We start from the raw sequence: 27,610 nt of genomic DNA, 5'->3' as shown, positions 1-27,610 counted from the left end.
TCCTGGAATATTCCAGGGCCCTCTACTATATAGACCTATTCGGTTTTAATAACACTGTAACTTATGTCACTCATTACTGGGGCTTTCAAAATAAGAAGAAAAGAGGATTCAATGGGTTCTGCGATGCCGGAGTCAAGTGCATTTCTATGTCAGTGCATAAATCAACTATTGCTAGGCAAACTGAAGCCCCCATTTATATCTGAAATAGTAATTAACATAAAAAGCAGCACCAAAAAATGAACAGGTCTATATCTTAGTGCTCCCTCAATTGAAGCCAGAGATAATGAATATTCAAATATGGGAACACGTGGTGAAGCGTTGATTGTATTGGCGACTGGTTAGACGCTTTTTTGTGAGAATGGAGTGGAAAGCATTCCCCCATGAACGAAAAAAAAAATAATAATGCGGCTCAAATTCATCTTTTGTTTCCTTTGACCTGAACAGCCGCCGAAATGGCTCAAAAACTTCCAACCACTTGCTTCTTTCCACTTGCTTTCAAGATGCTAGTAAGTCTTGTTTACTGCGTTCGGTTAAGCTGTGTGGAGAAGGCAGTAACCAAGATATAATAGAAATGCAACTCATCAGTTGAATTCTGGAATACATGAGGACCCTCTACAGAACACTTACCACGCGCTCTATGAGGTCGTTTCAAGTGGCTTTCAGTGTACCCCCAATAAAATAATATGGTGTTGCCCGAAGATTGGGAATCAGCAGTCTCTCTAAGGCCACCGGAAGCACTTAAGATACAGCAAGGACAAAGATGAAGTACATGTAGGATGTCTGAAGCACGAGGACGAATTGAAGTTCGTATATAGGTCTTAGAAAATCTGGCATGAAATATGGGTTTCCTACCTTTAACTGTCCGCTTCTTTTATCATCGTCAATCAAGTGACTTTCGATCGGACACTATGAGAGCCTTGAACTTGCGCCACCTTCTTTTTCTCTCCCGCCTAGACCTCGCTTACCTATATCCACGCGCCTGTTCCACGCCGAGCATTCCAGCCGCGCACTGGCGCGAGACTCGCCCGAGAGCAGAATTGCCCCTGACCTCGTGGTAACGAGTATTGTCTTGTCGAACAATATTTCATTATATTTCTTGCGAATCTCGTTCCTTCCCACCGGGACTCGGTTCCCCTCCAGCTAGCAACCTTGAGGAATTCGGGAAATGTCGTAAAAGATCTGTCTTCAAAATCGGTATTGTTTGGAATCAAAGCAACACCCAACAGCGCTCAATCCCTTGTCTGGCGAGTAAATGTATTGTTGATTATGTCATGTCATACGCCCTCCGCCCCAGAAAAAAAAAATCTTCATTGATCTTCTGTATTATTTTCCAGACATTTTCCAATTCCTAACCGCAAAAATGTGAAATGTTCATTAACCAGCACGAAGCGCAGACAAAGTCGAATAAAGAATGCAACAAACACTACGCTATGATGCATACGGTGCTGTCGCTTATTTACAGCCAGTAAGAAGGGCGTTGGAAGTCATGGAAATGAACATGATGAATATTGCGAATGCATTCATTGCGTTCAAAAATAATGAAATGATAACTTTTGAGCTGTTTATGATATTGTCTGATGTGATCTCAGTATTGTCTTGGGGAAAACTATTTCTCAATAGGGTCTCATTTATATTTTTTTCATAAACAACAACAACAATATTATATTCATCTTAACGGCCACAGAGGTACAAAACAGATGCATCTGAAGGCAGCGGTTTCTGATGTCGACAAGAAAATCTTTCAAATTTACCAGGCTTAACCAGTGTCTTTTTGTTGTTTTTGGTGATGTTGGTTCTTCATTACGCAAGACATAAGTGCAGAAATTGGGAAAAATCCAGTGCCTTCCAAATTAGATCGTGTGAATTATTAGATGGCTTGGAAACGAGACTTTGTTTCTCTTTGAATGTCCAACTTCTGGATGAAACGCACAAAGTCAAGTCGAAGCGTGTTGGTTACGCTGTATTCGTAACAGGCCCCTGGATGGGCATGCCAGCTAATTGGATTTTAATCTGTAGATTGACTGTGATGTTGCACTGTTTCGATACAACCTAATTGCTCTGTTCGACGTGACTATTAATCTTCCCTTTCTCGAGAGGGGAACTATAAGAGGGGGGAAAGTCGAACAAGTGGAACATAAGATTTAGACACAAAGAATATCAGACACAATTGCTCGGATTTCTTTTCCTCTGATGGAATGTCGAAGATAGCAATAAAAAAGAATGAGTGGAAGATTGAACCAAGATCAAAAGGTATAGTAATGGTCGCTATTTGCAATGGGTGAAAAACATAAGATCGGGGGCCCCCTGTAATACCATCCTTGGATGGAGTAGCTTAAAGTTGGATGTTCACAGAGCTTGTCGTTGGCAGTCCTAATCTCAGTAAACCCTGGGACGGAAGCAAAGTGCATCACAAAATATCGATAACTATACCAATGCATCATCATTTAGCGGCATCGATGACAACAAAGCAAGGACCTGAGACTCTTATAGCCGGAAAATCCAACGGATGAATGGGATTTGAGTGCTGTGCCAACTATGTACGTGTTTTTGAACAAGAAAGTTTCAACTTGAATACGTTTGGCGTGTTCGGGAACGCGCTAATGATAGAGGTAAAAGCGAACGCTGTAGATTTGAAAAACCCCAGCCCCAGAATTAGAAGCACCAAAGCAATGTGGTAAAGGTAGTATGTAGTGTGTAGTGAGTAAGGGCTGTTGTACGGTGAAATGGTAAATGTATGTACATACGCTTAAGAGAACCTTGATGAAATGATGAAATGAGGGAATATAAATGGCTCTGCAGTATGAATTTCACTACTTTCAGAAGCAGGAGCAGACGGATTATATGTTCTTGGACTAAACTGAATCAGAAATCGTAGTGCCCCATCGTCATCATGGGGGGGGGGGGGGGGGCTTTTGCCGATTCTTCTCACACGAAGACACCGACATGAACTTCTTTCAACTTCCATGAGAGTGGAATTTCATTATACGTTACTGAGACGCCTGATACGTGATGAAACGAATAACCTGACATTGGTCATGTCCTTTGAAAAGATGAAAATACATTTTACAGTGGAAGATGCACTGAGAATGAAAGCAATATTTTTTACATCCTTGGTTTTATTGTGGTATTATTCCGCATAAGTCGTGTTGAATCTCTAGTAATACATTGTACCCTAAAATTTCTTATATGAGCCAAAAAGAAAAGAAGAGAAAGGTAATGGTTCAATGACATTTGAGACTAGGAATAATGATAAGGTCTTGGTGAGACAAAGTCGGCAAAATACCATCATATAATTGCTTTTACCGAATGGCATAGCTTTTGATTGCTACGTCACGTTTAAGGCATGTTACGTTTGATCTTTGGGGAAATGCTTCTTTTAAGAATTCAAATGGAACATTCTCATATGGAAAGATTTATTGAAATATTTGTGTATATAATATGCTGATTTATTTATTTTTTATTTAACAGAAGTTATTGATGCAAAATGCGGCTATGGATGTTAATATGTTTGGAAACTGTTTCGACTTTTCATGTATCTGTGAAAAAGTAGACCGATTGAGTTGCCTTACTCTCAGCTATGTTTGATTAACCTTTGACTCCAGGACAATTTATGCCACCATTATGGAAATTGGACACTGCAAAAGCATTGTTAGGGAATGAGTTGTTGTTTTTTTTAATGTCTCTAAGGATGTGGTAACCACAGAGTAAAAATCCAGTAGTTCGGGATTTCCCCAAATTTCATAAGCTTGGAAAAGGGGTCAATATAAGGTGAACTTGACATTACTTTCCGCAATCAGTTGGGCGAAAGGAACAAAATGCCGGTGAGACAAACAGATGTAGTCAAACCCGTAAACGCAACAGGATGAAGAAAAAAAAAAGAAAAAACCACAGCTCGTCGACGTTTTTTGCTTGTTTGCAGAAGCTTACGGATAAAGTTGTAATGACTTCATGCCATGTCAGTGAAATAAAAACCTAAACGCAAGGCAACAAGCTAGTGATGACAGAAAGTGAAAAATAACCTTTTACCATGTAGCACGTAAACAGGATTACTCTCCCTGCGTCAGCCGCAAATTTTGGAAGTCCGGGTAGGTGTATAGTTTGTGGGTAACTCGCGTGGTTTCGCAAGTTCATCAAAATGGTTTTTTAAAACTACATAAGTAATTATACAGGTGTCAACTATGTTGTATGCTCATAGAATCAGCTGATCGTGGAATTACCCTTGACCTTACTCAGATATTCAATTATTTCTTCATGCCATCAACATCTGCAGTATATGAAGAAAAAAGTTTATCGTGATACCCTCCTGACGTCCAGCTGGAGAAACCCTCCTCCTCCTCCTCCTCCTCCTCCTCCTCCTCCACTCTTCTCACCTCCTCTCTTTTGACTGTACGTCTCACAGATTTCTTGCAAGGATTATGCCATGGCCTTTGTTTGTTATTTTTGTATTTATTTTTGGCTTATTCTTGCTATTGTATATCTTCTTGAATGCCTTATACTTGCGAGATCGCCTGTCTGCCTGCAAACTTCACTGCCAATCTGTCCACCCACTCGTGTTTTGTCCCTGTCACTTTTTTCTCCGTCTTCTATCTTATTTTTTTCTGTCTTTTTCTCTTTGAAAAAGGGGGATCGTATTCTGGTTCCCACCTGAGTGTCTGATAACCAGCGTAAAATCGATTATAAGGTACAACTATATGTCGTAGCTGTGAGTTTGCGAGGTACATGCGAATCAAACGAAGTTTGAGCGATTGTGGGCGGGTATCGACTCTACGTCTCAACGCTCCCAATATTCAGGCTGCAGTAATCTTAGCTGTGCGTCTTCGGAGCAGTTTTATTTGTTTTCCTTTTTTGTTGTTATGTTTTTTTTTTTAGCGTCCCATGCATCGGTGAAGCCAAAATGACAGGCCTCAAAAGTATTCAACAGATTCTTTTTCTTTTCTCGGAAACAAAAAACACTGCGTCATTATTGCTATATAGGTTTTTCTCATCTTGTTTGTAGGGGAGATGGTCGCAGTAAGATCTCTTTCCACCAACACATCTAATTAATTTGCTCTTGCCGCTGCTGGAAACAAAATCACCACACCAACAGGTGATACAACAACACGCTACCATGGCAACGATAGTTGGAGTTCGTATGTGGTTCCACTTAGTTCCTTTATTCTTTTAAACCTCACCCATGCGCACGTTGATTGATCAACTTTGTGACCGTATTATCTGCGTTCGTCACGTGATATATGGCATAGGTTACATACTAACACATACACACAAACACACAAACATACACACGCACACTCACACTCACTTACTCACACATGCATGTATGTACAAGTAATATTTACAAAAGTTTTGAACTAGTATGTAGATTTTTTTTTTTTAAGATTGCACGCTCCGGGAAAATTATGACTCTCGGGGGAATGTCAAGTTTTGTATTACACCTCTGAAAAGGCAACATCTGTAAAATATAGATGTACGTGCATGCTTGTATCGGTCGCAGATCTCTGCATTTCATGTACTGCTTGTTAACGTAGACATGCATCTCAACAGTAGATATGGCATTTATCTAATGAGTAATTCATATACAACACAAGACATTCAGCAATAACTTTTGCTTTCTGGCAATCGATACTATGAAAGTCAGTTGTTTACATAGTGTACGACATGCTGCAGGATCCACTTTGATCCTTATGGAGTATTGGGTCATGTGTATGTGAATTTTCTTCTTCTTCTCCACGAACCCCCTAAACATTAACTCAAGTGTTTTGTTTTGTTTTGTTGGTGGTTTTTTTTTCTTCAATTGAATGACTGTGACTCTAGTAACCCTTGACCCGTATCAGCCCGCAGCAGCAAAGGGGGGGGGGGGGGGGGGGGGACCACTAAAACACGTTCCCTGTATAATATAATGATCGTTTGTGTGTGTGTGTGTGTGTGTGTGTGTGTGTGTGTGTGTGTGTGTGTGTGTGTAGAACTGAGCCCACAAGCAATTGCGATTCTTTATCGCTTCTTGTTTTGAAATGAGGAAAATGCATCTTGAAACGATTTCGACACATACTTTCCCTAAAAAAAAAAGAAAGAAAGAAAGAAAGAAAGAAACCTCTCTGGTCAATATTTACGATCGTCTTCTTACAAAGTCTACAAACACTGTCCCATTCTAGTCATCCACCTTACCTGGGTCGGAGAAAGAGAGAGGCGAAAGATGTTTCGTTCAAACGCATCATCATTTTTGTTTTGCCCTGCGTTTATACAAACTTTTCACCCCTCTACGGTGGTCTGCCGAGTACTTGGTCTTTCTAGTGACTTGATCCAGTGAGCCGGAGGATACCGAGCAATAACTTGCCGGTTTCTCCCACGCCGTAATACATCATACGCCGCACCTCAGTCGGTCTCATAGCCACCGGCATGATATCAGTGATTAAGCGGACAAGATGCGTACTCACATACGTTCGGATTACTTCGCGTGTTTCCGGTCATGTAAGGGTGGGATTTCACGGAGCACGCGAACGATTTGCGAAGGAGGCGAATGGCAAAATCCAGCATTCGTATTTTAGTCTGCAAAAGATCGCGAAACGAACGTGAAGGTTCGGAAGCGTCGTCAATTGTTCGCAAATGTCGTTTTTACTTCGGTGAGAATTTCAAAAAAGTTTGAAGTTTTTTTTCGAACCTTTTCCGCACACTTGGTCGTGATTTGCTCGTGAATTGTTCTCGAAAGTGTCTTTAAAGCCTCGTCATATGCGCAAGACCTTCGCAAGACACGCGCGATGTTCGCAAAATGTTCGTGAAACCCCAAACAGACTCCGAAACTTTAGAGAATGTCTCGCGTATGTTACGCGAAATCTGCGAAGTTTTTCCGATCATTTTACGACGTAATCGCAAACTGTTCGCGTACCTTTTGAGACATTCTCGCGAACGTTTAGCGCACGTTTGGGGGATGTATGACCTATATGTTTTCTACAAATAAAAATCGTAGCATACATTTAAACATCAAACAATTATTAAAAACTATGGTAACAAAAGAAATTCAAGACTAGCAAAGAGAAAGAAATTTTTGATATACAAACAGAATACACTTAAAATTGATCTAAAGTTTATAAAATTTCATTTGAACTATCGGAGATTATGTCTTGGAGGAACTGCAAAAAAAATCAAATGCTTTACTAATGGAGATAGGTCCTACGAAAAAAAAATGTAGGCAAGCACACGATAGAGAAATGAGAGAAAAAGAAAGGAGAAATAGAGGAAAGAAAAAAATTCAACTCAAGACAGCTTCCACCTCTCCTTGGGTACATTTTCTCCCATGATTATTAAAAAAATTTCATTGTTCGCATTTCCGTCGCGTGTTCTTCGTGTATGTAACATGCTGTACTTTAGCCATGATACACACGACATTCGCACATACGTCGTGGAAACTTCGCACAAATTGCGCAAGAATAGTTTTCGGCTTCATTGTCAGAACACATTCGGAGAAAAACTTTTCCGAATGTTAGATTTTGTCATTCGCGTCCTTCGCAAATCGTTCGCATGCTCCGTGAAATCCCACCCTACGCAACGATCATCCATTCTCGATGCATCTGCCTCGTTCATCTTTCTTTTGTTGTTGCTGTTGTTCTGACATTAACCATGATATCAAAAAGACAAGTGGAAATGCTTGTTGTTGTATTGTTCTTAGGGGTTGGAAAGTCTTTTTTGAAAACTGCGTAGCTACTACAGATATTGTTCCAAGTTAATATACATATTTGTAAAGCAGTAGTGAGTAAAGGACATACTCGTCCAGTAGGCCTTATCATTACATATGAGACCTCAAGTTTAAACCGAGCTGACGGCAAAGCATGAAAATATGCATTTTTGCAGAACTGATGAATGAAAGATTTCCGTCTTTTTTTCTCCCCCCCCCCCCCTTCCTCACTCCCTCCCCTCTCTCTCACTCACCCACTCACTCTCTCTAAGATTAAAGGGATGGTATCTGCTCAGCTATGTTTTTTCATCTCTTCTTGAGAAATCTAACCAAAAAAAAAAAAAGAAAAGCGAAATCACTGATATTTTCGGATCGCCTTTCAAACCGATATCAAGAAACATCCATAGCCGTCAATGAATGACCGAAAGAAGATACTCAGATAACTTACGGGTATTTATTGATGTGTTTGATTTCTGGCAATTTGCCATCGACGAACATGAATTCACGCATGAAAGCTATACTGCACGAAAACGGGATTCGCCCCCCCCCCCCTATCGATTCAGACGGTTTCTGCATTCATACACGATCTCATCTTGCTCTCGATTCAAAAACGCGATATGACAGCTATAAACAGCTTGACCTCCGCTGACCCGGAAATTCTGATTTGGCATTAACCCGTGGGCGCGGGCATGACAGAAAGGTATGCCCGACCCACCGGCATGAGCGCGCGAGTACGTCAAACGCTCCGCAGACGATCAGTGTCTCGCTGTTGATATACAGGTGACAACCTGCCAACCAACCACCCAACCTCCTCTCCCCCCCCCCCCCCAATCCCTTACCCTACCTTCCTCTTCCCTCTCTATTCCAAAAGTCGTAATACATGTATCGCCAGTGATAAGAAGGAACTCCCTCTTCAAAACGAAGATGGCAATTTTGCTAGTCGAACAGCACTATTACCAACACATTTTAGAGATGCATGTCTCGTATCATTACTATAATTGTTATACTCGCTTCACCCAGAAACGGCTGTTCCGCAACTTTGTTTGACGATGTGTAGAATAATCAAAGAAAGGAATACACAAATAACAAGTCAAGAATATCTCGTCTCTTTCTTATTTTAGTGAAGCAATAAAATGCGACATAACGTTTAGTTTAGAGGAGCAGAACCAAACATAAAAGTAATTTTGACGACTTGTCACATTTCTCGTGAGGGTTGGTGTGTGGTGGCTAAAGGCTGCAGCCTCTCACCTCCAAAAGATATCTCTGACCGCCCAAAATCCAGTTATCAGAAAGTGGATATTTTATGCTGTTCTACTCTTGATTAATCTTTACCCTTTTTTTCACTCTCAACAGATCAGTGTACATCGACTACTGACGCTGTTCGTGTTCCTCCTATCTTGGACAGCAGTGTGCGCTGCGCCCCGGAGAATGGGTGGCAACAGCATTCCTCTTTTCGAGCTCGACAGAGAGCCCATGAACATTTTAAAGCCAAACTCCTCGCACACGAAAGCGGCGATATCCTTTCTCGAGGCAATCATGAAAGCATCCTCAGGGCCGTCGTCGTCAGAGGATGGAGACAACAGTGAATATTTATTACAGTCGCCGTTATCGTCGTCCTCCTCATCTTTTTCACCGTCGACATCGTCATCGACATCGGCGACGACATCGTCGACAACCACGAAAGCGAAAACGGGTAGTGAGCCAGACGTGGTGTTGAACTCTCAGATATTTCCACCACCACCGGACTCTATGATGTTGCCAGGGTTGGGGTCAAACCCGGGGTACTTTTCGCAGCGCGTAGCGTTCTCAGTCGAACGTCCCGAGACGCCGCCGTGGCCCGACTTCACGTTCGAGCCGGGCTTCAACGAGGAAGGCAACGGTGACGACGAAACGTCGCACAGCCGACGTCGGCGCGCAGTAGGCGACCTGCAAGAAGTCTGCAAGAGCACCAGCCGTTGGGGCATAAAGGAATGGGCCACGGACACGTTCGGACAAAACGTGACCATCCTCTCGAAAATCATGTCGGCCGGGAACCAGGAGCTGAGGCAGTGGTTCTACGAGACCACATGCACGATGCAGCATGGCGTGCAGTCATGCCTGGGCATCGACGACAACCACTACGAGTCCATGTGCATGACGAAAAACGCCTGGGTGTATGCCATGATCAGAACGAGACGCGGGGAAGAAGGGTGGTCGTGGATCGCCATCAGTTCGTCGTGCAATTGCGCTGTCAGACAAAGATTCGCGGAAGCAACGGGGCATGTTGATCGCGTACGATAGTACAAAACACAATCTGTGCTCTGTGTTTGCTTAGCATATTTCTATTTAATGGTCATAAGTTATTATAAGATATATAGATATTATAAATATATGATTATAACTTTATTCTGTAAGTAATATTGCTATCATACGATCAAAATCTATAGAGGCATGTTTCCGCATTCATGCACAGTGTGATAAAACGATTGACAGCTACCGAAATAATAATACTATGATATTGTCCTGCCGGTAATTGAATAATATCGAATGGTATTTGATGTGACAGCATGACTTGCGCTCTGTGAAATAAGTGTATTCATATCACCAACAAATACTGCACAAACAAAACTCTCACTGAGAATTAAACAAAAAATACATAGCACATTATTAGTATGGAAACAGTGGGCATCCAGGTTAAAAGAAACTGCAAAACGGCAATCATTACGTATACTCTGGAATGATTCTGTAGCAGCCAATGTCATCAACCCTAGAACATTGTAAATCCCTTGTCAGGTCTTTTTGATTCCATATCTGTTCTATTCTCATTCGATGAAATGGTGACTGATATTTAAAAAGTCACGACGAATCATGACGACTTAATATTTCCCAATATCACTCTACATACCAACGTTTGCCCGTCTCGTCCCGTCCTACGTCAGGAAAAGGAAAAAAAACAGCGAGAATTAAACACAAATACAAAAAACAGCTACTCGTCAGTTTCCCTTTTATTATCTTGTCGTAAAGCCGTTTGTGACGACATTGCTGGTCAAAAAAAAAAAACGATGTCTGTCTCAGGCAGCACTGAGACAAGTAGATCAATAGGGGGCGACATTTATCATGTAGTGTGTACGCTAAAATCAGTGCAAGTAACTCTACTCGAATAGCGATTCACGGTATGCATGCGTTATTACATAACATAGTATTTTCAACCTGATTCGGGTGAAGTTCTTCTCAATGTCATGGTGAAAATAAAAAATCAGCATTAGAAAGATCGGTCAACTATAATTGCATTGTTATGTTTATACCATGTTCCCGGCTGCTACGGCAATCACGTAGTGGAACGCAACGGGAAATGATAATTTTTTATGGGCAGTCTGGCCTGACCAGACGCCGTGAAAACCGCTTTTGCTACATGTTCACAGTTGACATAGCTACACGTTCACCTCTTAAAGCAAAACAAAGCAAAACAAAACAAAGAAAACAGATTACAATAAGGAACGAGAGAGAGAGAGGGGGGGGGGGGGGTAGAAAACAAAATATAATGATATCCTATTATACGGCGCACTACGTTTTCAGGCAAACTGGAATGCCTAGTCAGCCGGGAACATGGCGTAAACGTAGCATATAGGTACGGCTTTGATATCCTATCCACGCAGCAGTGCCTGTCTAAATATTACTTGTGGGTGTGTGTGCTTTCCGATTTGATTTCGGAAAAAATGTTTCACGCTTACGAGTAATACCAACATGACAAAAAACAACAAAAACAGCGTTATACATATTTCCAGTAGTGGTGGATGAATGGTGCAAAAGTATATCTACTCTCTTTCAATAACTCACAGACGAGGCAACTGAAAAAAAAAAGCTCTACGTGTAGGAGGCATTTTCTCGAATGCATTAACTATTTATTACTGTCCTTATTTATAAGTTTGAATATATTTATTGCAAAGAAAGCTGTTTGTTGACGTTGACCTGTATTCCGTAGCATTGTAAGAGCAATGCCTTGGGTTTTTTCTGTAAAACAAACGGTAACTAACCATAATTCATTAAATGCCTGTTCCGTGATATGAACCTATATCTAAAGTGTACAATTTTGCTTGTTGTCATATGTGTAATCCCAGTGTGTAATTTGTGGGTTTTTTTTTTTTGCACAGTGTCTTTTATAGACTGAGTGTCAATGATATTTGTCATTGTGATATTATTTACATTTACAATTCACAGCGGACATAGCAGTACGACTGCTTCGAGAAGACAAAAGAATGAATACGTTAACTTTTCGACAATTCATACTTCAGTCCGCCAATCTTATATATTTAAATCTAAATCAAGATTCTATTCATTCATACATCAGCAACAGGTTTTTCCCATCATCATCTTCCTGACTTTTATAAGGGAACAAAGGTAATTTTGTCCCTTTTATCAACAATTCAATTCAATTCAATTCAATTTATTCATTTCATATAAATATCACATATAAGATGTTCACATAGATGTGTGAGTCAAAGGAGGAAATCACGCAAAAGCCTATGGCTTGGAAATGGAGATTTCCTTTACAATGGCAGTTTAAAATCACAGTTTTGAATGAAACACACACACACACACACACACATTATATATATATATATATATATATATATATATATATATATATATATATATATATATATATATATATATCAAAATGTACAGTACAGTACAGTACTGGTTGAGGTAGGGATTCATGTTTTGAACATTCCTAAGTGAGATTATGAAAAGCCTCTTATGAAATATGAAAGAGCATGTAATTTTAAGAAGGATTCAACGTTTATTTGATGAAAAGTGGTTTTCAAATGGCTGAGATATCCAAAAAAGTACTAATAATAAAAGGCGACATGCCACAACTTTATTAGGATCTCTTTGTTTCACCTTGTTTTTGGATATCTCAGCCATTTCAAAACCGATTTTCATCGAATAAACTTTTGATACCCCTTAGAACTGCATTCCCCCTTACATCTCATAGAGTGATTTCTGAATATCTCGCAAAATGTTAAAAGCTAAATCTACACCTCGACCAGAACTGTACACACCCTTTAAAACAGAACTTACTTTCTGAAATAATCGTGTGAAAATATTCACTCTTGAAGGAGTGAATACAAAAAAGAGTGAATTAAGAGTGAAATTGGAGTGAATTTTGAGTGAAAAATATTCATTTTCACTCGTTTAAGAGTGACCTCATGCAGGGATCACTCCAAAATCTTCGAGTGATCCCTGAGGTCACTCCAAAATGAATGAAAATGAACATTTTCACTAAAACTTCACTCCAATTTCACTCTAAATTCACTCTTTTTTTGTATTCACTCCTTCAAGAGTGAACATTTTCACTCAATTTTTTTAAAGAGTAAATTAGAGGCAGTTAAAAAATTGTAAAAGGGACAAAATACCTTTGTTCCTCATAAAAGTAAGGAAGATGATGAAGGGAAAAACCTGTTGCTGATGTATAAATGAATAGAATCTTGATTTAGATTTAAATTTAAAATCATGATATAGCAACAGGAAACAGGAAACAAAACAATAACTGAACTAATACAATATAATACAATACAATAAAAACAAAACAAATATGCAGGATAATTGTCAAAGGTTTGTATGGGAATTGCACAATTTTCATCATTCATACATATACAATAAACATTAATTAACACAGAATAAGAAAAAGCTGCTTATATTGAGCCATAAAAAGATTCAATGTGTTAACAGTTTTCAGTTTCGTGCTTAACAAATTCCACAATTTAGCCCCTTTGTACTTTATTGAGTTGGACTGACTGATTTTCAGATGATGAAATGGTAAAATATAACATTGTTTATTTCTGATATTTCTAGCCGTCAAAACAGCTTTTATAACTCATATTGTCGATATAATCGATTGAACTATCAAACAAGCAAGCTGAGTCAAAGCATGTGACCTTGTTCTCAGTAATTACGCACTTTTCGAGTGACACAAATTTAAATTTTGGCGCTCAAATATTTCACTCGAGAGCACAACTTTAACAAATTCACGTCCACTAAATACATGACGATAATCTTCGATGACTTTGAGGAATAATACTTGTTGTACACGCCTACAGGTAGGCAAAGTATAAAGGACTTGTTGGCACACTTCAACAACAATCTGTTGGTGTTTTTATCTTGAAAAAAAAAAGATGATGAAAAGTAGCAAAAAAAAGGAGCAGAATGTCTGTAAAGAGAGCTAAGTGTTTTTAAAAGTATCATAAATGATAGTTAACCAAAGCGTTACTTGATTTTGTATTCTCATCCTATCCCATTACACGATGCAGAGGTGTCAACTTTAATATCTCCTTATTTTTCTCATCCCTTTTCTTGCTCTTTTCTCATCTCCTTCTCACACCCACACACCAACAAACCAACACACTCTCCTTACACGCGTACACAAACACAGAGACACAAACAAGCAAACAAACAAACAAACACTCACTCTATATCTCTCCTCTTTATCTCCCTATCTCTCCTTGTCTCTGATATACCACCCTTTCGATGCGACATTCCGTTATCAGTAAACATCTGTGCAATTTTCCCTCAAATCTGTGTTGTGTCTGCGCGATATATATATTTTTGGCCTATTCCACTTCACTAACAGAGCAGGGTATGTGTTGTTTGACATCTATATACCCACTTTTGGGAAGGACTCCACACCTCTGCCTTTTGTACCGAACCCTGGACACAATATTTTACGTTCCTCTTGAGGGGTAAATGTGACAAAGGACAGTTCGAAAAAACAAACACTTATCTTCTGTAATCGCCCACAACCCTCGAGCTGCCCACGTGAAGACGCAAATCTGTGAAAGATTAATTGATGAAGGACATCATTTCATCGCGTGCAACCCACTCATTTAATTCATAAATAGAAATCATCTCAGGTTACGGACCCAGTATATAGCGTGGAGAGAGTTTTATTTTTTAATTTTTATATCGGCGTTTTTATTTTTCACTTCTAACAACAACAACAAAAAAAGACAGCAATACACAATTTCATCAAGTACATAGTGTTCCCTATAAATGTAGCACATAACTGCAGTGAAACAGTTTGGACATCCAGCTTGCACAGGACTGTCTCAAAAACTGCACATCAGGTAGGGTATGTTATACATGATAAAAAAGTATGCTCAGATTCTTGAACGAATCGAAATATTTTCTCCTTCCCTATCTCCTTCCCTTCCCTCCCTCCAAAATAAAAGTCTTCTGTTTTTTGGTTTTTTTTTTTACTTCGCAATCACTTTCTCCTTCTTAACCCTCATTTCCCCATACCCATCCGAAAAAGAAAGACAATATTAATAGCAATCCAAGGCAGGCGAATGTGTGGTTTGCCCGATTGAATAGGTCTTCAATCGCTGCTCGTCCGGATACATTTGAATACGATACTATACGTTTTATCGGTTAAATTTTATAATCTTGTCATTCAGGTTTCTATTCCGAGCATTCAATTTCACGCATCTCATGCTCGCAGCACTAAAGCAGCAATCAAATTCAAAATCCGGTTATTCAAAATCCACTGTCGGAGCAATCAATTTTTCATTCGCATCATTCAAATCTAAGACAGGGCCATGCATTTCAGCAATGAGCATTCAAATTCATTCGGAAATTGAACGCACATTCGTGAATTTGATTTGACAGAAACAAAATACTAGTAGAGTTCCCATAAATGAAGTCTATCCCTCTCATTCTGAATTTGAATGCCCCAATATTTTCGCATGCGTGCGCTGTGTGAATTTGAATGCACATTCATGAAATGGAATGACAAAAGTATGAAATTTACTGGGAAAACCTATATTAGCAACTTTTGCACGTCAGCGAATACGTGTTCGACTCCGGTCCAGATTCTTCGGCTGAGTGTGTAACAACAGGGATCAGTTATATCGGACATACATGTACACAAATTGTCACGAGGATAACCGAATGTATCCGAATCGGGCCAGCCTTCCCATTGCGTGGTATCCCCACGCTGTATACAGTACGTCCCGAAAAAAATTACAACGCGGCCTTCCGCAATGATATCTTTAAAAATAGTGAATGAATCTTAATAAAAATTCAGGGTATGAGACTATAACTCATTGCCCACATCTTACAGAAAACCCCATTCGATTTGCTTCAGTGGTCAAAGGGAAATACGGAATTTTGTAGAGGATATCGGGAATCTCTTCTGTCCAAGTTCTGTCTATTGTTCACACACAAGATCATCGAAATGCTAAACTCGGAAGAATCCGATTCATGACATGCTTTACAACAATCCACATTTCTCTGTGACCGCTTAACCAAATTGAATGGGGTTTTCTGCAAAATAGAGCTAAAATGTTATACCTTAAGACTCTGAAGTAGCACGTACACAGGTTGATCATAATAGGTGTTATCAATTCGAAAATCTGATTGTAATTTTTGGGGCGACTTACTGCAGTATGTCCCCAAAAAAATGACAATAAGATTTTCGCATTGATAATGCCCAATATGATTAAATTTTTCAAATGCTACTTCAGGGTCTTGAAATATAACATTTTAGCTCTATTTTGCAGAAATCCCCATTCGATTTGGTTAAGCGGTCACAGAGAAATGTGGATTGTTGTAAAGCATGTCATGAATCAGATTCTTCCGAGTTTAGCATTTCGATGATCTTGTGTGTGAACAATAGGCAGAACTTGGACAGAAGAGATTCCCGACATCCTCTACAAAATTCCGTATTTCTCTTTGACCACTGAAGCAAATCGAATGGGGTTTTCTGTAAGATGTGGGCAATGAGTTATGCTTTCATACCCTGAATTTATATTTAGATTGATTCACTATTTTTAAACATATCATTGCGGAGGGCCCCGTTGTAATTTTTTTTTGGGACATACTGTACAGTGGACTCCCGTTACAATCCCGTTACTTAGTTACAATTTAGTGAAGGGACCAATGGATCAGAAGACATCACATAGTTACAGGTACTACGATATAAAGAAAAATATGTGACATCACATTTGTTCTACGATATAAAGAAAATATAAAGAAGATTCCACAAAATATCATTTCATATGAAAAGTAGTCATTCCCTGGACTTATTACTGACATAGATTATGTCAAGAGTATATATTCCCCCTGCTTTCTAAAAGAGGTAAGTCTAGTGCTCTTTCATTATGCTAGAAAAGTGAAAAAATTGATTTTCTTTATATTTTCTTTACATGATAGTTCATATAATACGTGTCATGACATCCGTAGCAGTCTTCTGAGCCACCATACGTATAAAATGGAATAAATTACTCAAGCAGAACAGAGACAATCATACAGTACTACTATCAGACAAACGACACGAATGTTGCGAAATTTCGAAGTCTGACATGTTTTTTTCCCGAAACGGTATATCAGCCACAGTCACATTTGTAAATGACATAATGAGATTATTTCATCGCCTTGGTAGCCTCCCCCTGGCTGTACACACACAATCTTCATTTCATTATCCTAATGAAATAAATGACAGAAAGACGCTATCAGTATCCCACGCATCACATCATTTTTACATCATATCATTTAGCAACATTCATGACTTTTGAAAGGAGATAACATTATCTCATTCAATTAGCGACATGATTGTAATCCATCAAATTCGCATAACCTTCTCATTTGGGTTGTTTCTTTTCAACAACAAAAATTCTTTGATTTGCCCGTATTTCTTTATCAAAGTCAACGCAAACATGGAGCATGTTTGGTTGTTGTTGTTGTTGTTTTTTCTGTAAAGGATGACTGGGATGAAGACAGGGGCGTCACCAGCTTTTTTTTCAAGGGGGTGCGTTTTGACAGTAAATGTAAACTGTGAGATTTTTCTATTTGATTTATTGGCTCCTGTGTCATCATGTACATTTACACATACTCTATATATTGTACATAATACATGTGACTGTATACATACACGAATCTTTCGCTATACGTTTATGAAGGACTATTAATACGGGGGTACATTATGTGACGGTGTGAGATCCTCGGCGATGATCTATTCCGCTTCTTGTTGCGGAGGGTGTGGGAGGGGGATACACCCTCCCACGGTAGGAACTTTTTGTAAAAACAAGAGTGTAAAAGTCGCGCTTATAGAGCATAGTAAAAATAGATATATACATGTACTATTATATGAAGGACTATTACGGGGGTACATATTATGTGACGGTGTGGGGTGAGAAGCAACCGAGCGGGAGAGGGTGTAGGAGGGGGATACCCCTCCCACGGAGGGACTTTGTGAAAAGAAAAAAAAAAGAGAATTGCACAACAATTAAATGGGAGCGAGCGGAGCGAGCGAGCTTGAACATTTTGATATTTTACAATCCCAAACTGCGGTTTGTAGCTATATTTTTTTCGCTTTGGAAATGAAGGGGGCGCACCGGGCGCAACTGCTGGCAATTGCTGGCAGCAACATGAGGATAATGGCATAACGATTAAATGCGAGTGAGCGTAGCGAGCGAGCTTGAAAATTTTTACATTTTATTTTTACACTCCAAAATCTGCCGTTTTTAGCGCTGTCTTTTAGCTTTGGAGATTAAAGGGGGGGGGGGGGGGAATGGCGCACCGGGCGCAACTGCTGGCAATTACTGGCAGCAACGTCAGGAAAATGGCACAACGATAAAATGCGAGCGAGCGAAGAGAGCGAGCTCGAAAATTTTGGCATTTTACAGTAAACTAAAAATGTCGTTTTTAGCTACATCTTTTCGCTTTGAAAAATTAAAGGGGGGGGGGGGGCGCACCGGGCGCAACTGCTGGCAATTACTGGCAGTATATGATAATAATAATAATAATAATAATAATAATAATAATAATAATAATGATAATAATAAACCATTTTTATAGAGCGGAAATTACATTCAAGTCTCTAAGCGCTTTTAGAAATGAGAAAAGACAGATTATACATGTGTAAGAACTCAAAATACAAAGTAGAAAATTACATATATATCAACTTAAAACACATCATTAAACAATTTACAGAACAATGGTTACTTTACAAACAAATGAGACTTCAATAAAGACTTGAACTGATCTAATGATGATCTTTCTCTGATATCATTGGGGAGCTGATTCCAAAGTTGAGGTACTAGTATTGAATATTGAAATGATCGTTGACCATATGACTTAGTCATCAGGAGAATGGCAAAGCGATTAAATGCGAGCGAGCTTGAAAATTTTGACATTTTACAGGCAAAAAAAAAAATACCGTTTGTAGCTATATTTTTTCGCTTTGGAAATTAGGCCGGGCGCACCGGGAGCAACTGCTGGCAATTACTGGCAACAACATCAGGAGAATGGGATAACGATTAAATGCGAGCGAGCGGAGCGAGCGACCTTGAAAATTTTGATATTTTACTGTCAAAAAAAAACTTACGTTTGTAGCTATATTTCTTCGCTTTGGAAATTAAGGGAGGCGCGCAGGGCGCAACTGCTGGCAATTATACTGTCAGTAACATCAGGAGAATGGCATAACAATTATAGCTTGAAAATTTTGACACAGTCAAAAAACTGCCGTTTGTAGCTATATTTTTTCGTTTTCGAAATTAATGGGGGGCACCGGACGCGACTGCTGGCAATTACTGGCAGGAACATCAGGAGAATGGCATAACTATCATATCGTCTGTATCACTTCAGTCAATTAATTTTCCTTACAACGTTTTTGTTACCCCAAGGTTCCACAATATATGTTTTCTCAGTTTACTTTGTTTTGATTATGCAACCTTATTCTGTGTTACCAAAGAAAGTGAAATGTTTATGTTCTTTTCGAAAAATAATATAAAGTTTGAACTGGATTGAATTGAATTGATTAAAATGCGAGCGAGCGGAGCGAGCGAGCTTGAAAATTTTGACATTTTACAGTCTAAAAACAGCCGTTTGTAGCTATTCCATTTCGCTTTGGAAATTAAGGGGGGGGGGGTGCGCACCGGGTGCAACTGCTGGCAATTTAATACTGGCAGCAACATCAGGAGAATGACATAGCGATTAAATACGAGTGAGCGGAGCGAGCGAGCGTGAAAATTTTGACATTTTACAGTCCAAAAACTGCCGTTTGTAGCTTTGTTTTTTTTTTTTTTCGTTTTGGAAATTAAGGCGGGCGGTGCGCCAATGGTAGTCAAGGATGTTGGTTTATGTTCATGACTGGGGGAGGTATGACCAGCGAGGACGGCATCGAAGTGACCAAGCGGGGGAAGGATGTCCAAAATCTGCACTTTAGAGCATCCCCTAATTGTTTGTGTTTGTGTGTGTGCGTTTCATACATGGAAAAGTTGGGAAATAGCCCAGATCAAGTCTTATTATTGGCAATGCAAGGCATTTTAATGTTTTATAGACTATAGTATGTAAAGCAACACTCAATGATCTAGCTTTGATATAACGAAGTGTAAGGTACAGAGGTGTACATTCTCATCACATTGCGCAACATTGCAGCGACTCTTTGCCGTTCGGATGTTCTGAGTACACTGCTCCATCCTCTTTATCATTCAGAATGCCAAACAGGAATCAGACGCTGAATCACAATCTTTTGTCGGCTCCGGGCTTTTTGAACAATGTTTCACACTATTGATGCCTCTTAAATTATGGTTAAAAGAAATCTTAGAGAAAAAAAATAATTTCTTGCTCACCCTTTCATGTCAATTTCAAAAGCAGTTTACTAATCCTTGAATTACCATTTTCATATTTTTTTTTGCTACCAGCGGATTGCCCCCCCCCCCCCCCCCCCCCAGTTACGCCATTGATTGGAGACCTATAAGGGGGGAGGAGGGTGTGGGCGGGGTATCTACGTCCCATGCGACGGAGCTTTTGCATTTTCTGAATTGATAATCCGTTGTACAATGAATGAAATATACCTTACGTATACAGTACGGTCGATAGATATATAGTAAACACTGTATGTATAGCATCAGTGCTGCCAGGGCCGGGGTGCGATTGTTGTTGTTTTGTTTTGTTTTGTTTTTTCTCCTGGTGCAAAAAAAAAAAAAAAGAACAATTACTATTTAGGGTCCGGCGTTAAGTTTTGTTTTGTTTTTTGTTTTTTTGGAGGTTCTGAAGGGGGGTGCGTTCGCACCCAGCGCACCCCCCCTGGTGACACCCATGTGAAGAGTGTACAGTATCAATAGATGAAGTGTTATCACGTGATAAAAGTGCGCAGAAAGTTTGCCTGGTAGCGGTAGGATGTACAGTATTTCAAGTTTCAGGGAGCTTCATAACTTTACTTTACCGCTTGCCCGGTCGGACAAGCAGATTTTGAAATTTGCTGCAAAACACCTGCCCGAGCATTGATTTTACTTGCCTGAAAAGAAAGTCCCAAATCTAAGGAAATGATATAGAAAATCATGTGTAAGTCTAGGGTTCAATAAAACGCAATCATTTGAATAAATAACGCGCATTGATTCTTACGCTTAAGCACAATTTAGTAACAAACTTGGTCCGATCAAGTGTTGCCGTTGGGATTTCTTCAAGTAAGTGTTCCAAAGTTATTGCGATTAAATATAAAGTGCATCACTATAAACAGTCATTATCGTAATTACCTTAGGACTTATGTATGGTTGACAACGTGGGTTCGTGGGGGGGGGGGGATAAGGGAAAAAAGTGGCTTCAAAACTTTTTGCTTGCCAAATTTGAGCAAGCATTTGACCTCATTGTTCAAAAACACTTGCCCAAATTTGATTTTCACTTGCCTCGGGCAATCGGGCAAGTGCTTATGTATAGTAACCTGAGTTGTTCCCTTGTGTGCTTATGCGATTGCGCGGGTTCGTGTAAGTGTTCTAGCCACGACTTCTTTAACACGTAAATGAAATAGTGGAGAGCCAATATTACCAGTCCGTCAAATTAAAGGGGATGGCTAGTAACCGATCAGTGGGAATCAGTGGGAATGCTGAGGGATGATTGTTCCAATCCTCGTGGGATTCATTTAAGAGTTCATTATAAAGCTACTGTTGTGTGAAAATTATTTGCTTCAGAACGGTCTCATATTCAAGTAATGTGCAGATTAATGTCCCGTCACTGACCAGGGACGCTTACCTGGAAACATTAAACTGCACATTACTTGAATTTGAGACCATTCTGAAGCAAATAGTTTTCACACAAGAATAGATATATAATGTACTCTTAAATGAATCCCACAAGGATTGGAACAATCATCCCTCAGCAATCCCACTGATTCCCCTGATCAGTTACTAGCCATCCCCTTTAAACAAAGTTTTTTATTTTTGTCAAAAACATTTTCTATTCGCCTGTAGAACTATAATAGAAGTTTTTTGCCTTTTGTTTTGTTATTTACACAGGTCATACTCAAGTAGGCCGAACATATTAACATGTGTAGTGCAATTAGATTTCTATACACACACAAACACACACACACACACACACACACACACACACACACACACACACACGCGCACACATACACACACACACACACACACACTCACAAGAACAGAATAAATCGTGAAAAATGCTTCAGGCGTGAAGACGCGAGACTGGTACATTGTGTTTTGTAAAGACTGTGAAAATATATAAAAAGTAATTTACTACTTATTTGCTAACGCGTCCATGGGAAGAGATTAAAACGTGGGCGACTAGCAAAAACATGTTGCACATAAAAAACCAGGTGAGTAGGCCTACTCAAGATTGTTGAGGGGGCACATCAAGGTTGATCACAGAACAAAATCAGACATCAGATAAAAGCTAGAAAAGAACCGTAATGATAAAATTACGAGACGAGTAAAAAAAAAAATCATAATAAAAAAGTTAAAAATGTACTTATTTAATCATTACGACACTGTTTTTCTAATAAAGTAGGCCTACTGAACTCTTGTGTGGGAGGGTCCCAACTCATGCACTTGATCCCGCTTCATTCATTCATCGCAAAGAGCAGTGCTTTAACCCTGTGAAAGCGGTCCTGTCTCACATCCAACAGGACTCCATAGAAGATCACCACTATAGTGCCAGCCAGCTGAATATGGGCTATCCAGTCATCTCCTCAGACGGAAAAAATGGAACAAACAAACGAGAAACTCAGACTGTCTCAACATGAAGTACTGATATGTGACAACAAAACACATCAGAATGCACCTTCCCATCGCCTCAGCATAAACTGCATGTTTCTGTGATATTAATGCGACTAAAAAAAGACATGGCGAGGGAACATGCAAGTTATGCTGAGTCGAGGGGAAGGTGCATTCCCAATGTCTTTAGTTAAACATTTCAGTACTTTAGCAATGATTGACAGATGAGGTCATCTCAAGAATACTGGTTTGGAAGGATTTTTTTGTGGGCGTTCCCAAGTAATCTGAAGAAAAACATAAAAAAAATCATTAAAAATATATGGAATGTTTCTAGATATTCGTTTCACCGTAAAAGTGATGCTGAGGATATCATAAATAAACACAAATCAACGTGCATTTGGATTTCAGGGCCCCAAAAGAAAAAAAAAAGTGTTCAAATGGCGCAGCAAAATCTTTGCGTGTTGCAGAATCATCGCGTGGCCCCTTCAGAGTTATCATTATTCATATTTTGTCTTTTGAAGTCAAAGCACTTTCTAGTCATTTTTCAAGGTACATATCTGTTCTCTTTGTTGTTGCGTTGCCAAAAACTGCTCTCCTCCACCCCCCCCCCCCCACCCCCCCCCCCCCCCCCCCCCCCCCCCCGGCACCGCATGGTTGTCCCTTGCGCTGGGTGACGCTTCTACCCTTTAGTACCCATGGGCTGTAGACTGATGGGGTAAGATCAGGTTTCGCCAATCACTATGTTGATTTTTTTTTTTTTACATTCACATTGGCAAATAAGGTTATATGTATAGAAGTAGTCTAAAAGTTGAATGTCGTACCTATACTACCATTCGAAGCGCTGTGGCAGAGTGGAAAAGACTCCAGACTCCCGTTCGGAGGACCCGAGTTCGAATCCCGTTCAGTGCTTACGTTCTTGGACAAGATGTTTTTACCCACCATGTCCCTCTCGACCCAGGTGTATAAATGGGTACCTAGCAACAATAGCAGGGCCCGCTGGTAGAGCAGTGGCAACACTGAATAGGCTACCTTGGGTAAATAAGACATTATTATTATCATTATTATTATGGGCCAATTTCACTACAGTCGGGCTCCTTCCTGTATCCACTCTTTCCTTCCTTGTCAACCTAAAGTGCCAGGCCCATTCTTTACAACCTTAACCCTTCGTGTGCTGTGAGTGACGACTGTTCCTGAAAACCCCATAGCATTGAACACACTGTCCGAAGTCCCCGGCACAGATAAGATTTGTGGTGATACAAGTCACACATTTTTTTTGTTCTTTCCATTTAATGGACACTACACTAACACGTCTAAATCACCGCCCACGGCTCCTCTTAAATCTGTCGTTCCCTATCAATACATACACATCATTGTTGACGTGTTCCATGCATGCCATTTGAACTCACTTTCAAGGATCGTCTGGCTTCAACTTTTTAGAACAACTTAGAATCAGCAATGTTCAACACAGGATGCGAATCCTACACCTGGATGACGACGTGTGGAATACGTGTAAGCCGTTGGTTTCTCGGCTGTCTATGGTATGGACACAATTTCAAGGATTTTGGTCGATTTCAGGCAAGACGTCTCTCCTGCTTCATGTGTTCAATATAAACCAAAATAAACATACATACAAATAAAAACACTCTAGTAGTATTCACAGAAAACTTGGAGACTTGGTTGAGACCATTCTGCTCAATGTAAATGATTTTTTTTTTCAATGTAAAGAATCCATGAAATATGAGGCAAAAAAAAAAACTCTTTTAAGTGCATCTAAATTTAAAATAAAATAACCCCTCCTCCCCTCAAAAAAAAGAAACAAACAAAGAAACAAACAAACAAACAAACATGTAAGAGTTGCACATTTAGTTGGTAGGTATACTGTTAATGTTTGGGGGAAATATACACATATGTATACTGGTAAATCTTTTACATGAAGATGTTACAAACAGTATTCACATATTGTCATACTAAGCCAGCGGATAGGAACACAGTACCATATCAGACTTTTTGAGTGTTGGAAGTTTTTTTTTTTCTTTATTGTCATATGGCAGAAATGTACACATTGTCAACTTTCAAACACAAATACAATTGCTCTGGTCTAGGGGTGATAAACTTTATGTTCTAACCAGTTTCCCACATGTGAGTTGGGATCAGATGCCCGACAATGCAATTACACATACTGTACACAACTTACATTTTACTAATACTATGTGTACTTGTTCATAAACAGGATGTCACAAAAGACACAATTTGGGCTGAAGTTGATTATTGTGTGAAAACGTCTGTACATCTAGCTAATCCTATTCAAAAGTAGTTGAGAATGTTAACACATGTCATTGCATTATGCAAATTTATAGCATGTTTGTAACACATTCAGCATATATGCTATACACTATTTTGTAGTGATTTCATTTCGTCAGGTGACCAATATTTGCAACAACAAGAATAAACAATGAGCAAACATACTGTCTCCTGTAACACAAATGCAACGAACATCATCTTCAGTCACTTTGCTTCTTGAAATGAGCAAAACGCATTATTTCTAACTCATTTCTTACTCCTGAAGTTCTTGAATGTGATTCTAACCACTGTTGTGAAATGTTGCCCTCACAAAATTTGAAACAGGCTCATCACGTCTGATTCAACTGTTTCGGACTGACAGACCCTGTGGAAGAACAGACATATTTTGATAATATGACTGAACAGGCAATCCCCCGTTTCTTCTGTAAGTATATGCAATGTATATGCAACTTGTAATGTGTGTATTTTTATATGAAGACGGAAATAAAAACAAACAAACAAACAAACAGACAGACCTACCCTGAACTCTAAAGTGTGAAACACAATCTAGCATCCAAGCTACATGTGCAGTCAAGGATAAGAAGAGTGCAGTTGACTTTGAGAATGGCAGACTAAAATTGCACTGTTTACATGTACAAATTATGATTAATTTGGCTTTCAACAAAGCGAGACTTGATTTTCAAGAGGAAGAAATTATTTCAATCATCATTTTGAAGCACTGTAATCATTTTTTTTTTCTTTTTGCTGTCAGTTGTGTTCTTGATGACTCTCTTAAATTTGGGGGTGTCACAAATGTTCAAACCTCATTCCCTTTTAAAGCACCCTTTAACCCACTGAGGACGGTTTGATTTTGTTACAACACGCATTTCCAATAGATGCTTGCCCGAGTACACTCAAGGCTCGTCCTCAAAGGGTTAAAACCACTGTACATCGCATCACCAATTTTCCTAAGTACTCACAAGGGCCTGGTCAAAGATCTGGACACAGGCAAACAAAAGCACCATAATATGTCAAAATTATCAGTCAGACTGAATACCACTTAACAGCTGGTTTCCTCAGTTTTCTTGTGTCTAAACAGCGCAGACTCAAAAACAATACAGACAAATCAAGAATGAAGAGAAGTTTTTTTGTCACATTGGGTGCGTTCAAGCGCTCTAAAGCGAACCAAAGCAAACTGAACTAAAGCGTACCGTACCGTACCATGCCAGTTTGGGAGCGTTCGAGCGCTCTGTTGAGAAAGCGTACCTCGCGAGTTATTTTTAGAAAAGGTCATGCATTCTTTAAGAAGAATGTCATCCACCTGGCGCTTGAACTACTTACAGCTGTACCAAACAAAGAGAATGATGTCTTTGCATTGTGACGTATGCGCATGATACGCGCATGCTTTACAACGAACATTTGGTACACTTTGGTCCCCTTTTGGCTCGGCACAGTACAGTACACTTTAGGAGCGTTCGAGCGCTCCTCTGGCGCGGATACGGTGCGGTACAGTTCGCTTTAGGAGAGTGCTCGAACGCACCCATTGAGATGGAACTTAATCACCAAATTGTTGAGCATGCTGTCGGACATCAACTCATATGAGCAAGAAATTTGACTGCTTGAGAGAAAAATCACTTGAGAGCAGCCTTTCAAAGAAAATTCACATGTCTTTGAACTCACTGCCGTGGCACTCATGAGAGAAAGAAAAAAAAAAAGCAGAAAACAATGATATCTTTATCACATTATTCACTCTGGTTTCATATGAGTACACTGGATGCCTATGAAATACTAGTATATTGATTTGTAGTTACAGCAACATAATATATCCAAGGGAGAGTGTGCAAGACAAAAGTCTTTGGAACAAAACATTGATGGTTCTGTGTTTGAAAACAAAAACAAAACAAATGTTGGTAATAAATAAACATGTATCCTTTGGGGCCGCACGTGTTCTTGGAACTCACACAATAGAAATGCTGCTTCCCAACAAAACACCATTGAATATACTGTACGTATTTACAATACTTTGGTTTTCCCATACTTGCCACATGCAACATTTTAGTGAAGGGGTGACTGGGCAGCTATGACTGCTATTAAATGCATTCCACAGAGCATATTGTGTCAACAAAAGCCTCCAACTTACATATGAAATTACCACCAACATCTTATGCCACTGGTGCAATTCATATTTCAGCACGAATCTGAAAATAATTCCTCCGGCACCCTTCAGGCGGAGGCATAAAAACTCCCACTGATCTCAAACGACACTCTTCATTCCAAAAGATTCCTTCTTTTTGGTGTCAAAAAAATTGTCACAATACTTAAATACCATCAGGTAAGACCACACTAGCATACAGTATGTCCAAAAACAACAACAACAACATACTAGAAAAGTCACTATGCTGACTGGTATACCTCTGCTTTAGCCCATTATTCTCCCAGTAGGTCCACAGAACATTTATCAATGCAAGACAATGGTTTGATGTGATTGACAAATAATCACTACCTGGAAATTCACCAATTTTCCTGACAATACTTTACGCCACTTTCGAAATATGGACAAAAAATAGTGAAATTTGAACATTTTCTCTTGACCTTTGACCAAATGACCCAAATCTTTCCCTACAGAATGATTGTGCAGAAATGCATGTACATGTATATACCAAGTTCTCAA

The 27,610-nt window shown here is 39.5% G+C and overlaps 1 protein-coding gene across 1 annotated transcript; it reads left to right on the top strand.

Annotated features, from left to right (window-relative positions):
- The first annotated feature begins 123 nt into the window (after positions 1–123).
- On the top strand, positions 124–9,946 carry LOC139726668 (neurotrophin-4-like). Its single transcript, XM_071637654.1, has 2 exons — positions 124–207; positions 9,020–9,946. Exons 1-2 carry the CDS (start codon positions 124–126, stop codon positions 9,944–9,946), a joined length of 1,011 nt encoding a protein of 336 aa, XP_071493755.1.
- The last annotated feature ends 17,664 nt before the right edge of the window (positions 9,947–27,610 follow it).

Source organism: Diadema antillarum, unplaced genomic scaffold, assembly GCF_040938485.1.
Source record: "Diadema antillarum isolate AM-2024a unplaced genomic scaffold, OU_Dant_1.0 seq00000095_RagTag, whole genome shotgun sequence".
Taxonomy (NCBI): Eukaryota; Metazoa; Echinodermata; class Echinoidea; order Diadematoida; family Diadematidae; genus Diadema; species Diadema antillarum.
Note: the sequence above shows the minus strand (reverse complement) of the source record. Positions and strands in the feature narration are given on the sequence as shown.

Excerpts from the sequence above, each read along its gene's own strand:
- LOC139726668 (XM_071637654.1), top strand. The coding sequence starts at position 124 with ATGCCGGAGTCAAGTGCATTTCTATGTCAGTGCATAAATCAACTATTG. Across the intron at positions 208-9,019 it reads CCCCATTTATATCTGAAATA|ATCAGTGTACATCGACTACT; the intron begins GTAATTAACATA and ends CACTCTCAACAG.